Here is a 14,591-nt window from a genome sequence, read left to right as displayed (position 1 = left end):
AGAAGATAAGTACTAGAAACCTAAAGATGAAAGGAACACAGACATGTAAGAAGAGATGGAATTTTATCAGATACCTAAGCTGTGCTGGGGCTCTCATCTGTAAACGTGTCATTAACTCATGTGCACCCTAGAGCCCCTTAGTGGCAGGATGGAGTGGAAGGCCATTTGGCTGAGAGCTGGCCCTGCTACTCTTGATCACTGCCTCCAGTTCTTTACTGATTCAATAGCGTAGTTTTCAGAAATCCCAACAACAGTCTTTGCTGTCCTGCTGGGGACTGTCTTTGTTTTTCTGCTTCTTGGCACTTCTACAAGCTCCAAATAGACTCTGGCTTGGGAGGGGGTGTAAAGATGAAGAGTAGCTTTCTGCCCCCTTTGGTAAAATCTGACCAGGGATAGTGGCTTTCTTTGCCTCCTGCAGAGTCAGTTATGAGGATTTTTTTCCCCCACCCCTGCTAGGTTCCCACAAAGGAAAATATTTCGATTCTGTCCTGTTATATCTGTTCAGTTGTATCTGGAGTAGGGTCATGTGAGGGGGGCGTTTAACCAACTGCCGAGTTGCTGAAAGCTATGCTTGTGTTTACACCGTCAAGAAACTCTAATTACTTCAGGTCCCTTTGGGGTTTCCCTCTTTATCCATAGTTCCTTTCCCCTACCCACAAACAGAGCTGATTGGTGCCTCTCCTTCATGGAAGGGTAGAGAGCTTGATGCAGTGCCCACAACGAGACTAGATCACATCACAGTGCTTTGTAGTCCAATGTCAATGCCCTGAAGAATTTTTACAGCCAATATTTAACTAGTCAGCCTGAAAATACAGCTGGACCCTATAACTGTTAATTTATTCAGACGAAGTGAAGCTTTTTGGCTAGGTGCCTCTGTTGAGGCCGTGGGGTATGCAACTGCAGAATACTGATGATTCGTCCAAGTTTGGACATGGAACTCAAACTGAGCTCTACAGTATAGCCCCTGTCCACTAGCAGAATCCTCAGCCAAACCATGGAAGAAGGTTGTAGGTCTGGCTTCCGCGGGACCCAGCTGGAAGACTCTTTTGGAGAATGTGGGGGTGGGGAGAAGGCTGAGCTCTAGCTACCCTGTGTTTTAATCTAGCTTCAGAAGGTAATAAAATTAATTTTTTATACCCACCCTCTTTTTCTTTACCCCTTAGTCCTACTTTATCCAGTGACGCCTTAAATGCCTTGGAAACATGGTGTGTGGTATCTAGTGGATGAGAATGAACACTGGCATAAGTATATGCCAGGAAAGCCTTTAACTCCTGGCAAATATATTATTTTTCTCTTTTACCACCACTCCCACTAATACCATCTATGACTAAAGCCACACATTTTCCTAAGGGAAGGCGGCAAGTCATCCAACATGACAGGATAACATTCTCCCTTATTTCTAGTGCATCCAATTGGTGGAAACTTGTAGTGAGTGACTCTGACTTCAGTTCATAAAATTGAAAAATGTTTTCAAATGCTAGGGAGAACTTGGTTCAAAGTAAACCCACTTTTAGAAGCCTGTATTATAGAATCTAAGAGAAAGGTTCTCTTGATTTGTTGTGAAAGGAGTATAGTCTGTAGTTCAAAGGAAGTCTAACTTCTGTATCTATTAAATATGCATTTGAATTAACATCCATTTAAAAAAAGAGTTCTATCCTTGGAGGCCAAGGGGGCAGAATAGGAGGAGGGGGTGCTGGATTCAGAGTCAGTGTGCCTGGGTTCTGGTCTCTGCTTTTACAGACTTTAAATTTAATGTTCTGGTACCCAGTTCCCTCATGTCAAAAACAAGTATGTTAAGTAAGATGACCTTATCTCAAGGCCACCACTCTGTGAACACACCATATGTCTTCACGGCCAAGTGGCTAGAGTTCATGATAGCAGAGCTGGGTCAAGTAACACCAGTCTCCAGTGCTAAGAAGTTTTAAGATAAGACATGTTGTTAGGACCTTGAGCACCACTTTCAAAGTATTTCTCACTCTGGGAAACCCTATTGGCGTAGTGGTGAAGAGCTACAGCTGCTAACCAAAAGCTCAGCAGTTTGAATCCCCTTGGTGCTCCTTGGAAACCCTCCAGAGCAGTTCTACTCTGTCCTGTAGGGTTGCTATGAGTCGGAATTGACTCCACAGTGATGAGTTTGTTTTTTTTTTTGTTTCTCACCCTCGACATAAAAGCATTCCTAAGTAAAGTTTTGAGGCCTTTTCTTGGTTGCGTTTGAAAATGTTTGTAACAAAAATGTGCTCTGCTGAAAGTTCATAGCATATAGGTTTTGAGAACAGAGGCTTATCATTGAATGAGGCTGAATGTAGGTTTTCTGTTAGTGGTAACAGTTGAACTGGATCATTAAGACACTTGGGAAGAGGCAGGAGCGCCCTACATAGTAGAAAAACATGCAGGGAATGGGCCTCTCAGGAAGAAGAGCTGAATTTTAGTGAGCTAACTAGTTTCTACTCAACATGGCCATGATGCAGGAGATGTGGCTATTCGCACACAAAGATCAGAGGCTCCAACATACAACCCAGGCAATTAGTTACTGCAAGAAGATTTTGTTTCCTGTTGTCATCTCTCCCTCCCTTCCCCTCCTAAATACCCTGGTCTTAACTTCTGGCAAGGTTTAGTGAGTGACACATGGCAGGAAGCATTTTTATTCAAAACAGCCCTCCCAAGATAACCAGTCTTTCCTCAATTTTATGTAAAAGTCTAAAGCTATCTCCGCATCAACCAAATTTTATCTTCCCTTTACATAGCCTTGGCAACATTACAAGGGAGGAAGCTTTGAAATGGGCTTCTTTGCACTGCAAGTGTATTGAGGCTTAATGCATATGTGTGATAGCTGGTTTTCATGTGACTCCAGACCTGATTAAAACATGAAATCGATTACCCAGAGTACCCCAAGGATTATCTTAATTAACCGCTTCATATTCAGCATGGGTTAGATATGTGCAATTGACTCAGTAAATTTCTGTTATTGACAGGCTCTGTTCTACTTGGAGATACATATGAGAAGATATGTATGAGAAGAGCTGGTTTTTCATGACTAACTATTTATGGACAGTATTACCCTTAATAACGAAGAAAGTGAAAAGATGTGGTCCCACCCCCCAATATAAAGAACACGGGCTTTGAAATGCACCCAGTATTTGAATGCTAGCTGTTCAGTATTAGCTAGTTAACCTTTGGCGCAATTTCATGACTTGGAGGCAGCCTTTATTTCCGCATTAGCTTATGCTGTGGCTTCAACCTTAGTGAAGGCATTTGCCATGTAGATGCTCTATAAATGCTGCCTAGAGAGTTGTGCTTTCTAAAACTCAAGAACGCTCTTCAAAAAATAGGAGTAAAGACATATGGCCCATGCCATGTGATGAAAACCCAAAAGTGGAGCCTCAGCTGTGGGTTGGCCAACAGGGATTTTGAAGAGCATAAATGATTTGTACTGTTATGTGCCTTGCTGGGAAACCCTGGTGACATAGTGGTTAAGAGCTACAGCTGCTAACCAAAAAGTTGGCAGTTCAAGTCCACCAGGCGCTCCTTGGAAGTTCTGTGGGGCAGTTCTACTCTGTCTTATGGGGTCTCTGTAAGTCGGAATCAACTCAACAGCAATGGGTTTTTGGGTACCTTGCTGTCCACTGAATTCTGTCACCTCAGCTATTATGACCAGCTTTGAAGTAAAATCTACCAGACTCGTAAAAAAAAGAAAGAATCCTCTTTAAACTTGTCTCCTGAAAAGTAGTTTTTCCTTCTTCCTTCAGGTGGTATACCAGTTACGCCTCCTCAGGCAGCACTGTGGACTGCACCATCTTTAGTCTTCAGTCAGCCTACTTCAGTGGTCCCAGGAACCATGATAAGTGGTCAGCCTTCAGGATTCGGTCAGCCACTGGTTTTTGGCACAAACCCACCTGTTCCAGGTTGGAACCAACCTTCATCATTTGCAGGCTCAGCTCCATCTCCAGGCCCTACTGTTTGGAGTCCTTCAGCATCTGTGGCACCCAACAATTGGCCATCAACAACAACCTCTCTGAGGAATCCTTTCCAGACCAATATTTTTCCAGCTCCTGCTGTGTCAGCCCAGCTCCCCTCAATGCAACCCTCTCTCCCGGTCACTCCTCCTCAGCCACCTCCTAGAACTGCCGTACCAACAGACATCTCCAGTGATGCCTTCACTGCCTTAGACCCACTTGCAGATAAAGAAGTCAAAGAGGTGAAAGAAATGTTTAAGGACTTGCAACTGAGGCAGCCACCAGTGCCTGCAAGAAAGGGAGAGTCTGGGGCTTTGGGTGCTTTCTCCAATTATTTCAACAGCAAAGTCGGCATTCCTCAGGAGAATGCAGACCAGGATGACTTGGATGCTAATCAACTGTTGAACAAGATCAATGGTAAGCTACTCACTTCTCTGCTCACTGTACCCCCAAGTACCTCCACTGTCATATGGGCCCACAGAGTCCCTCAGAAGAACCCTCTCCCACCCGCCAACAGTCTTTTGCTTCTTTTGGCTCTTACTTCTTTTTTTTTTTTCTGGTAACCCATGGCTATGAAGACAACTTTAACCATCTTAACCATTCACCTTATGGAGCTGGTCAAGGAGCTATGTTTTTGTTGTTGTTGTTGTTGTTAGCTATTACTAAGGGCAGGCCTAATGCTGCCCTCTAGTGATGGTTCTTTTTTTAAAATTATTTTATTTTTGTTACTGTTGGGAATACGCACAACCAAAACATACACTAATTCAAGTTTCTACAGGTAAAATTCAGTGCCAATAATTACTGTCTGCCAGTTGTGCAATCATTCTCACCCTCCTTTTCTGAGTTGTTCCTTCCTCATTAACATAAACTCCCTACTCCTTAAGTTTCCTGTCTAATCTTTTGATTTGTTGTTGTCAATTTGATCCTGTATAGATAGATCTTAACAACACATAATGCTCAAGGCAGACATTCTTTCCTAGTTAAGCTAAACTTATTGTTTGGTAATAAGAAGACTTCAGGGGATATTTTTGGTTCATGGTTTACACAATGCTTTGTCTATGGCACCTGATCTCATCTAAAGATTATTTTAGGGCAGTAGTTTCAGGGGTTCACCTAGCCTCCACGGCTCCAAAAAGTCTGGATTCCATGATAATTTGAAATTCTGTTTTGCATTTTCCACCTTTTGATCAGGATTAGTCTATGAAATCTTTGATCAAAATGTTCAGTAATGGTAGCCGGGCACCATCCAGTTCTTCAGGCCTCATGGCAAAGGAGGCAGGTGTTCATGGAGGCAATTAGCCACACATTCCATTTCTCCTCCCATTCCTGACTCTCCTTCCTTTTGCTCAAGGTGAATAGAGACCAGCTGCTGTGCCTTGGATAGTTGCTTGCTACCTTTTGGGACCCCAGGCTCTAGTGACAGGTCTTAAAAATGCCGCCAAGAGCTACTGAAGGGCAATGGCCTAGATACTTCAAGGGTTATATAATAAAACCTTACCATACTCCATGGCCTTGAGTAAGAGAATTCTGAGTTTATTGTGCTTCAGATAAATGTGTATAGCTTCCCCTTGTAGAAGGGGTAAGTTTGCCTGTAACAATCATTGAGGATCCTGGTATTTGGTGGTGATTTTTATTCCACTAATGTAAATTCCCCAGCAAAAGTATGGACCCAATTTATTAAGGTCACTTGAACTATACATGTGAAGATTGATGAAATGTCAAACGTTTTGATACATTTGACATTTTGTATGGACCTCAGTTTGAAAGATAAGCCTGATCAAGGGCTTGTGCATATATTTGGGAAAAGCTTGTTTATTGACTGCTCTGGTTTTTCTTCTTCTAGAACTATCAAAGTCTGTTCCAAGACAAAGTGCCCTGCCACTTCCCAAATCTGCTGACAGTGCATTTGAGAACCCTTTCTCTAAAAATTCTTTCAATTCATCATCACAAGTCCCTGTAAGTATTAACTACTAGAAGCCATTGCTCCAAAGTGCATGCCACATACAGCTACTACTACTTCCTGAATTAACCTAAACTTTGTAATAACTTTTTGATAGAAAAGCATGTTTGACTAAGCTTTATCATTGAGGACAATCAAGTGTAAACATTAATTCAAACTAGGGAAAGATTGTTTTCACAAGGACTACTAGTTCCTGGGAAACCCTGGTGGTGTAGTGGTTAAGAGCTACAGCTGCTGACCAAAAGGTGGGCAGTTCAAATCCACCAGGCGCTCCTTGGAAACCATATGGGGCAGTTTTACTCTGTCCTATAGGGTCTCAATGAGTCAGAATCGACTCGACAGCAACGGGTTTGGTTTGGTTTTAACTAGCTTCTGAATTTGAGAAATGGGTATCATATAGAAAAAGTTGTTCAACATCTCACTTAACTTGGTTCTTAAAAGCATTTTTGGAAAAAATTACTCTAAAGTATCATTTTAAAAATCTCTCAAAGATTTAGGTTCTTACTTTCCCATACATGGTTCCATAGCTCATAAAAATATTTGCCAATTTGGGGCAGCAACATAATTCTCCTGAACCTTGAGTTTGCTGTAACTAATCAAACATGCATAATTGGAGCCCTGGTGGCACAGCAGTTAAGAGCTCGGCCACTAACCAAAAAGCCAGCAGTTTGAATCCACCAGCCATTCCTTGGATACCCTATGAGGTGGTTCTACTCCGTCCTATAGGGTCACTGTGAGTCAGAATCGACTCAATGGAAATGAGTTATTCAAACATGTGTGGACATCTATATAAGCAGACAAACACAAATGTTTGCAGACCCTTGCAATGTCTGATTGATCCATGACCTGAGTGGCTTTCAAAAGAATTTCAGAAGTTTTAATTATAGGTTTTTTCTTATGACTATAGCTGTACTTATCAACTGAATGGTTTTATCTCCATAGATGCCTCCTCCTCAATCTGCAGCTCCTGATGTATATAGGGCTTCTTTTGCAAACCCATTTTCCTAACTTCTGTAAGTAGAAGATCCTAGTAAGCCTGTCTTGGAGTGGTTGGTAGGGAGGGTGGCACAGGAGGCAAAAATTTAATTTTAGAATGGGGGAGAAATTAAATACTGGTAATTTAGGAGCAACAGACATGGAAATCTATTCTTAACTCAGTAGTGACTATATTTTTATGCACATCAAAAAATAGTAACGTACCCCTAGGGATATGAATTTCTATCATATCCTGTATTTTTTATATTTCAGTTCTTTTGAGGTAAAACTCAATATAATACATAACAGCTTTCTGGCTTTTTACCTTCATATTGAAGTGATTGGAAGCTTACTAGTAGTAACTTGATTTCCTATCCACCACCACTACCACAAGTTGCCCTTGAGTCAACTCTAACTCTTGGCGACACCATGTGCTTCAAAGTAGAACTGTGCTCCATAGGGTTTGCAGTGGCAACTGGTTTGGTTTGGTTTGGCTTAGGGTCGAGGAGGATTTTTTGGACTCAACTGAATTGACTAGACTAGAATTCTCTTTGGAGGCTCTTTCTTCTTTAGGTCAGGAAGGAGGGCTAGTTTAGATCAACCTGCTAAATTGGGTGGGGGCACTTTCATGGGACAGTAGCTGGTATTATTGAACACTGTGTTCTACATTTATCTCATTCGATCCTCACATCAGCCCCAGGAGATACCATTACTGACATTTTTACCAGTGACTCAATTCAATCCTATAAATTCTAACCACAGATTTTTTTTCTTCTCCTTACTGCTCTAGGAACTTGGTATGCTGACTATCCAGAGGAACAAAAAGGTTGACCTGAGTAATCAAGGACAAAGCTAATAGCCAGACATGTCCTGACTTGCCCTTGTTCCAGCTTGGACATGTTATCTGTTGCCTTATTTCTTGCTGCTTCTTCCACTTATAAAATGCCTTTCATTTTCTGTCTAGGTTAAAGCTAAACTGAGTTAATGGCTTTAAATAAATTAAGAACCTAAATTCTCTAGCATAAATGTAAATGAAGTAGCTTCCCTCCTTGAACTCTTGCCTATTGTATCCCTAGAACCTTCTAGAATATTCTACCAATCACTCTCCGGTTGGGAGATGGCAGCCACCACAAACTCATCAGAGCATACTGTTTTGAATAAATTTTCAAATCCTTTCCATTCAGCGTTGTTTGGAGTTCTGTTTTAGGGCGCAAAACCTAAAGATTGTGGTAGAACAAGGCACTTCTTAAAAGAAGTCTGACTTTAGACCATTACTTAAAAGAGAATTTTTAAAGTAAAAACTGAAGCAAGTCTAACTACTTTTTAGGCATCTTGGACTTTAACATACCTTCTAACTTCTTTTTAGGCATCTTGGACTTTAACATACCTAAGGACCCTTTTAAAGATGTGGCTTCTCCTCTTTCTGAAGCTGTTTTCTCCTAAGGTCAAGATCATCTTTTATCCAGTCCCTTGCTGGCTGTTGCAAATGAGGGCAAAGCATTATGCATCTCTTTTCTCCTTTTCCCTTCGATCTCTTTTCAGTCACTTTTGCTCCTGAATTCATATAACATTACCTCCCTTTCACATGCAACAAGATTGTATGGGAAGAAAATCCAATGATTCACAGACCTGGAGCAGCTCTGCATTCTCAGTAATCTCTAATCCCAGTAACTAGAACGGCAAATAGGCACAAGCTTTCTTCTTTCTGTGGCGTAGGTAGTTATTCCCTTGAGCTGAACCTCCAGGAGAAGAATTCATATTGAAGAGAAAGAGAAGTCAACTCAGCAATGAAGGACTGTATTTAGAAGGGCAACCCATCACAAAGCTAAACGTGATTGCATCAAACTCATTAGGTGCTTATTTGGGGTCATGCTAGGCCTTTATAAAGTAACTGGAAAACTTTCTTGAAGCCTCAGATCTCATAATTAATAGGAAGATAAGTGGGGAAAAGACGTAGAACAAGTATTTGATATTATCATTTAAAATCTAATGTCTGTGAAAGTTTTCCCTTTCATGAACTTTTCTAGGTGATTTTCAGTCCTATCGTTAGCACAGTTCTGAAGAGTATGTTCTTGCCAAAATGAGTTTTGTTTGTTGTTGTTTTTTAATGTTAGGTTTGTTTTTGTTTTGTTTTGTTTTAATGTTGTCTTTTAACCCTTAATGCTCAGGTTCTTGTGGGTGTTAATCAGCCACATACAATGTTACTTTCAGATGGAAGAAGAGGATGTCTGCTCAGGATCTAAACAAGATGTGGCCTCATGAACCTCTATCGATTAGCCCTCAGTATCCAAGCTGAAGTCCTGTGGTTGTCTGTTATAGGTGATCATGTATGGCATAGTTTTCCATCTGGCGTCCTAGTCAGTCATTATAAACACAGACTTGAAATAGCATTTTAAATGTCCAAATAGCTAAATGTGCTAAGCTGGAGGCAACTATTTCTAGGTAATTGAATTTTTTGAAAGTAGATAAAATTTTGAAAGTGATATTCAGCCACACGACTGTTGTGTACATACTTATTTTCTCTTGTGCACTTTTCTATATCCAAATAAAGCTATAAATTTACTCATTTCAATAAACTGGAATGGCAGAATCTCATGTGTTACCATTGGTTTATTCTAATATTTTACCCTTGCTTGGGGTTGACATTAGGTGCAAGGTATAAAACCTATCATTTTAAGGTTAACTATAATATGGTGGCATAGTGGTTAAGAGCTATGTCTGCTAACCAAAAGGTAGGCAGTTTGAATCCACCAGGCACTCCTTGGAAACCATATGGGGCAGTTCTACTCTGTCCTATAGGGTCGCTATGAGTCAGAATCAACTCAAAGGCAATGGGTATAGTATGTTAGTTATAATATATGTTAGTTAACTATAGTATATTAGTTATAATACATTCTGGGTTCTCAAAAAGATGAAGAGATAGTAGAAATTTATGAAATAGAACCGTGAGTAAGTTATCATCTAATCTCTTTCAAAATCTTGGCCTCCTCTCTCAGCCCCACACATACTCCCTTCCAGGTTGTCGAATGGACCCTAGTGGATAAGACCTCAACAGACACAGTATAAAAATCACTCGTTAGTGCACTTTTGCTCACACCTACACTTTGCCTCCCCTTGTACTTCATTCAGTCATGTTTGACCCCTTCTACTAAAACAACTTGCAGACTGATTCAGTATGGTACAGGCCACTCAGGAGTCATGTTGATGAAGACCTGACATTTGGGTTTTTTCCTGGGTGGTCCCTAAGGCAGAACTTGCTTGGATATAGAAATCTCTTGGTGTTAAACCTGATTTTAAAGAGTAAGACAAATCCAACTTTGAGGGGCAGGGGTCATCAATTTGTAGTTACTGCTGTGGATTGTTCAGTGCTACTGCCTTACCTACACCCTGCTGTATCTCCCCCACCCCCAACCCCTTAACTGAAAGATTAAAAGCTCAACTGCTAACCACAAAGGTCAGCAGGTCAAATCCACCAGCCACTCCTTGAAAACCCTATGGGACAGTTCTCTGTCGTACAGGGTTGCTATGAGTTGGAATCAACTTGATGGCAATTCAGTTTTTTGGGTAACTGAAAGATGAGGTGGAATACAAAGAAACAAACTCCACACAAAAGCAGCTTCCAGGAAAGTTAAAAGTAAGCCACAGATGAGCTGGAGAAGGCAGGTGATAAGAACATGTTGCACAGATTATCTGGTTTACCAAGGTGCTGTGCAGTGTGTCTATCTGTTGAGCCAGTGTGCCATTTCCATGCAGCTTCATCTGTAAAATCCTGCCAGAGGTTAACCTTCACTCCTGTTCAGTGCAGTAGAAACTCTTGGTAACCAAGTAGATGGAGAAGCTTACTGAAGTATCCTTGAAAACTAGAAACTAGATCTATCCTTACAGTCTTTCGGTTTTGTTTTTTTGAATTCAAGTTGGCTTCAACACGTGGTGACCTCATGTACAACGGAATGATACATTGCCCAGTCCTGTGCGGTCTTCATGATCGCTGGTAGGTTCAAAGCCATTGTTGCAGCTGTTGTGTAGTGCCTTCCAACCTAGGGACTCATCTTTCAGCACTATATTGGACAATGTTGTGATCCATTAGGTTTTCACTGACTAACTTTCAGAAAAGAAGCCTGCCTGTGAATACAGCTGAGGAGAGGCTGTCCTCATTAACAAAGACCTTCTTCCAGAGCCAACAGAGAGAAACCCTTCTGTGCAAGTCAGCGCTCTGAATTTGGACTTCTAGCCTCTTAAACTGTGAGAAAATAAATTTGTTTATTAAAGCCCTCCATTTGTGGTATTTCTGTTATAGCAGCATTGATAGCTAAAGCAGGCCACCTTTTTTCCTTGTCTGTCTTAGTCTAGAGGCTCTGCCGAAACCCATTCACCATGAGTGACCCTGCTGGTATTTGACCTACCGGTGGCATAGCTTCCAGTGTCAGCAACACATAAGCCACACAGCACCATGATCTGACAGACAGGTGGTGGATAGTCTTTTTTTAGTGGTGGTGGTATTCACATCTGTGTTCCAGAGGATTTCGTTTAGGCATCAAATATATCTAAACTAAAAACTGCCCCCACGTAGCTCACATAAAGGCAACAAAGGAAAAAGTACTGATTTTCTCAAAATGTTCTTATATTTGTGGAGTGCTTTGCCATTTATGCAAAACACCTTCATTCCACTGATACCATACTCCTGAGGGGTGGCATCTGTTACCGTTCAGTGTCACGCTTCATGATTTAAAATGGCTGCAATCTGCTCCAACTCTGAGTAGCTTCCACAGCATTTTATTGTAAGATCATGTAGTAGGGAGAGGTTTTCAGCCAGTGATTTCAAACTCCTCCATCAAAGCATTAACCACAGTGTCTAAAAACCCACTGCCATCAAGTCGATTTTGACTCACGGTGACCCTATAGTGTCTAGAGGGGGCCAAACAGATGGTGACTGTGTCTTTCCTGTGCTGAAAGCAGCAAGAGAAAACAACAGAGGATGTAGCTAACTCAGGAGGCTGGTTGACCTCAAAATACCCTGATGAATGAGGACTCTGGTCCAGAGTCCCGGAATATGGTCAATACAAAGTCTGCTAGTAAAAGATAGGTGTTCCCCAAAAGTCCCGGGTAAATATTTAAGCTATTACCATTTGCGGAGATTGCTAAATAGTAAAATGCCTAATCTTTGCTGGGAAATGGTGTGTTTTAACCAACTTCCTTCTGTTAAAAATAACTAAAACTCATGTTCTAAATCAAAATACCAAACATGAATTCACACAAAACTGGGTCCCAGCAGCAACTCTGTTGACATGTCCTCATTACAGCACTGCTGATGGACACACACCAGCAATTCGTCATCTTACCTAATGAGTGACTGAGTCCCTCATTTGCCCTTGTGTCTCTGGAACCATGTACTTAATTACTAACCCTCTACCACATGCTAGGTACAGCACTGAAATCATGCTCACGAGTGCCAGTCTTCAGAGAAGCGACTGTATGATTTACTCAGTAGCAAAGACACTGGGCTTCTCCAGTGACTAAAAAGCAAGGTGGTTTTAAAAAAGGAGAAGAAGAAGAAGAAAAAAAAAAACCCAACTCTGAAAGGCTTGGTGGTTATGTTTTTCTCTTGATGTTGGTTGTGGAGGCTTCCATCAATTCTCTTTTCATTTGGTTGACTTCAATTATTATTTTACCTTAATTGTAAGAAAGGTGAATTATCGTTCTAAAAGTTACAGGGGAACGGTGGTGGCTCAGTGGTAGAATTCTCACCCTCCATGTGGGGGACTGCCAGAAGGAACAAATCTGTATTGAAAGAAGTACAGTCAGAATGCTCCTTAGAAGCAAGGATGGCAAGACTTCATTTCAAATACTTTGGACATGCTATCAACAGGGACCAGTCCCTGTAGAAGAACAAAATGCTTGGTAAAGCAGAGGACCAGTTAAGAAGAGGAAGACCTTCAATGAGATGGACTGACACAGTGGCTGCAACCATGGGCTCAAGCATAACAATGATTATGAGCATGGCTCAGGAAGGACTGGGCAGTGCTCTGTTCCGTTGTATATAGGGTCACTATGAAGCGACTTGATGGCACCTAACAACAACATGTGGGAGATCTGGGTTCAATTTCCAGCCAATGTACCTGACATGCAGCCACCACCCATCTGTCAGTGGAAGCTTGTGTGTTGCTATGATGCTGAACAGGTTTCAGCAGAGCTTCCGGGGTAAGATGGACTTGAAAGAAAGGCCTGATGATCTAGTCCTGAAAATCAGCTTATGAATCACAGTGGTCCGATCCACATCCAATCATGGGAATGGCACCGGACTGGGCAGCGTTTTTTTCCAATGTGCATGGAGTTGTCCTGAGTCAGGGCCGACTCCAAAGCAGCTAAAATCAACAAAGGTTAGAGGGTAACCTGATGGGGCTGGAACTGAGGTGCCGACATTTCTTGGGTGTGTCTGAGGTTGCCTCCACCAGGTGCCTCCTGATACTAACTGAACATCACAGATCCTTTTGTTTGGGGACAGCTGAGAGGAGTGCTGAGACAGAGGAGCTACAGGAGAGGGACAAGGAAGAGAATGGAAGGATTGACAATATTTGCCTCCCTACCCCTCTCACTGGCCTCAGAGACAGGCTTAGGGCCCTGGTGGGTAGGAGCTATGTTCTTTAATGAAAGACCCTGGGCACAAGCAGGCATTTCACAGCCCATGTGTCAGTGAGGGACGAATGGATTACAAGCAACAGAAAGGCTCACAGTGGTTTAAACTAGTAGGGGAATATTTTTCTCACATTACAAATCTAGCTTGATGGCTGCTTGTGTTGGTTCAGCAGCTCAGCAATACCCTCAAGGACACAGATTCTTTCTCAAATTTTCACTCCAACATTTTGGCCTTTTGGCTGTTTGTTCTAATGTTTATCGCTGAATGGTCATAATATGGTTGCATAGCTCCAAATATGATGTCTGTGCTCAAGGCTGGAAGAAAGTTGCACCATCAATGTCTGCTTCTCACATCAGTTATTCTATTTTCCTTCTCAGTGGATGAGTGTATGTCTCATTGGCCGGAGCTTGGTCACACGGCTACAGCTAGCTGCAAGGGAGGCTGCAAAAGTAAGCATTTACTTTTGTCCACATCTATAGTAAAGGTAGTTTAAGAAAGAGTCAGGGCTGCTACATAATTTGTGAGGTCCAGGGCAAAATAAAAGTGTGGGTTCCTTTGTTAAAAAACTGGAAAAAAAAGTTGTCATCAAAGGCATGAAGATATAAAGCTTTTCCCTTTTGCAGTTCCTTTCTTTCTCACTCGACTTGTCTCAGTACATTTTACTTGCTATTTAAGGTCATTCTAAGTAAATAAAGATAAAAATTTTTAATTTATAGCATCAATTTTACCACTAATCTTTAACTCCTGGAAATGCTGGCGGTGTAGTAGTTAAGTGCTACAGCTGCTAACCAAAAGGTTAGCAGTTTGTATCCACCAGGAGCCCCTTGGAAACTCTATGGGGGCAGTTCTACTCTGTCCTATAGGGTCGCTATGAGTTGGAATCGACTTGATGGCAATGGGTTTGCTTTTTTTTTTGTGTGTGTGTGTTTTTTTTTGTTTTTTTGGTTCTTTAACTCCTATGTGGAATCACTGAAATTACACAATTTGTATTTCATAACTCATATATGCGTACTACTTGCCTGTGTTTTTTTTTCTTACCGATACAATGGGAATGCTGCACAAAACTAAC

The 14,591-nt window shown here is 41.6% G+C and overlaps 1 protein-coding gene across 6 annotated transcripts in view; it reads left to right on the top strand.

Moving 5' to 3' along the window:
• DAB2 (DAB adaptor protein 2) overlaps positions 1-9,483 on the top strand; it is a 57,606-nt gene extending 48,123 nt beyond the window's left edge. For all 6 annotated transcript variants that reach the window (XM_003407894.4, XM_023545436.2, XM_064271497.1 and 3 more), the window contains 4 exons: positions 3,747-4,370; positions 5,797-5,909; positions 6,856-6,926; positions 7,679-9,483. In XM_003407894.4, the coding sequence (XP_003407942.3) occupies positions 3,747-4,370; positions 5,797-5,909; positions 6,856-6,921 (803 nt within the window). In that variant the 3' untranslated portion in view covers positions 6,922-6,926; positions 7,679-9,483. The remainder of the gene's footprint in view (positions 1-3,746; positions 4,371-5,796; positions 5,910-6,855; positions 6,927-7,678) is intronic.
• The last annotated feature ends 5,108 nt before the right edge of the window (positions 9,484-14,591 follow it).

This window comes from Loxodonta africana, chromosome 2 (genome assembly GCF_030014295.1).
Source record: "Loxodonta africana isolate mLoxAfr1 chromosome 2, mLoxAfr1.hap2, whole genome shotgun sequence".
Lineage (NCBI taxonomy): Eukaryota > Metazoa > Chordata > Mammalia > Proboscidea > Elephantidae > Loxodonta > Loxodonta africana.
The sequence above is the reverse complement of the archived record's forward strand: the minus strand, read 5'-3'. Positions and strand labels throughout refer to the sequence as shown.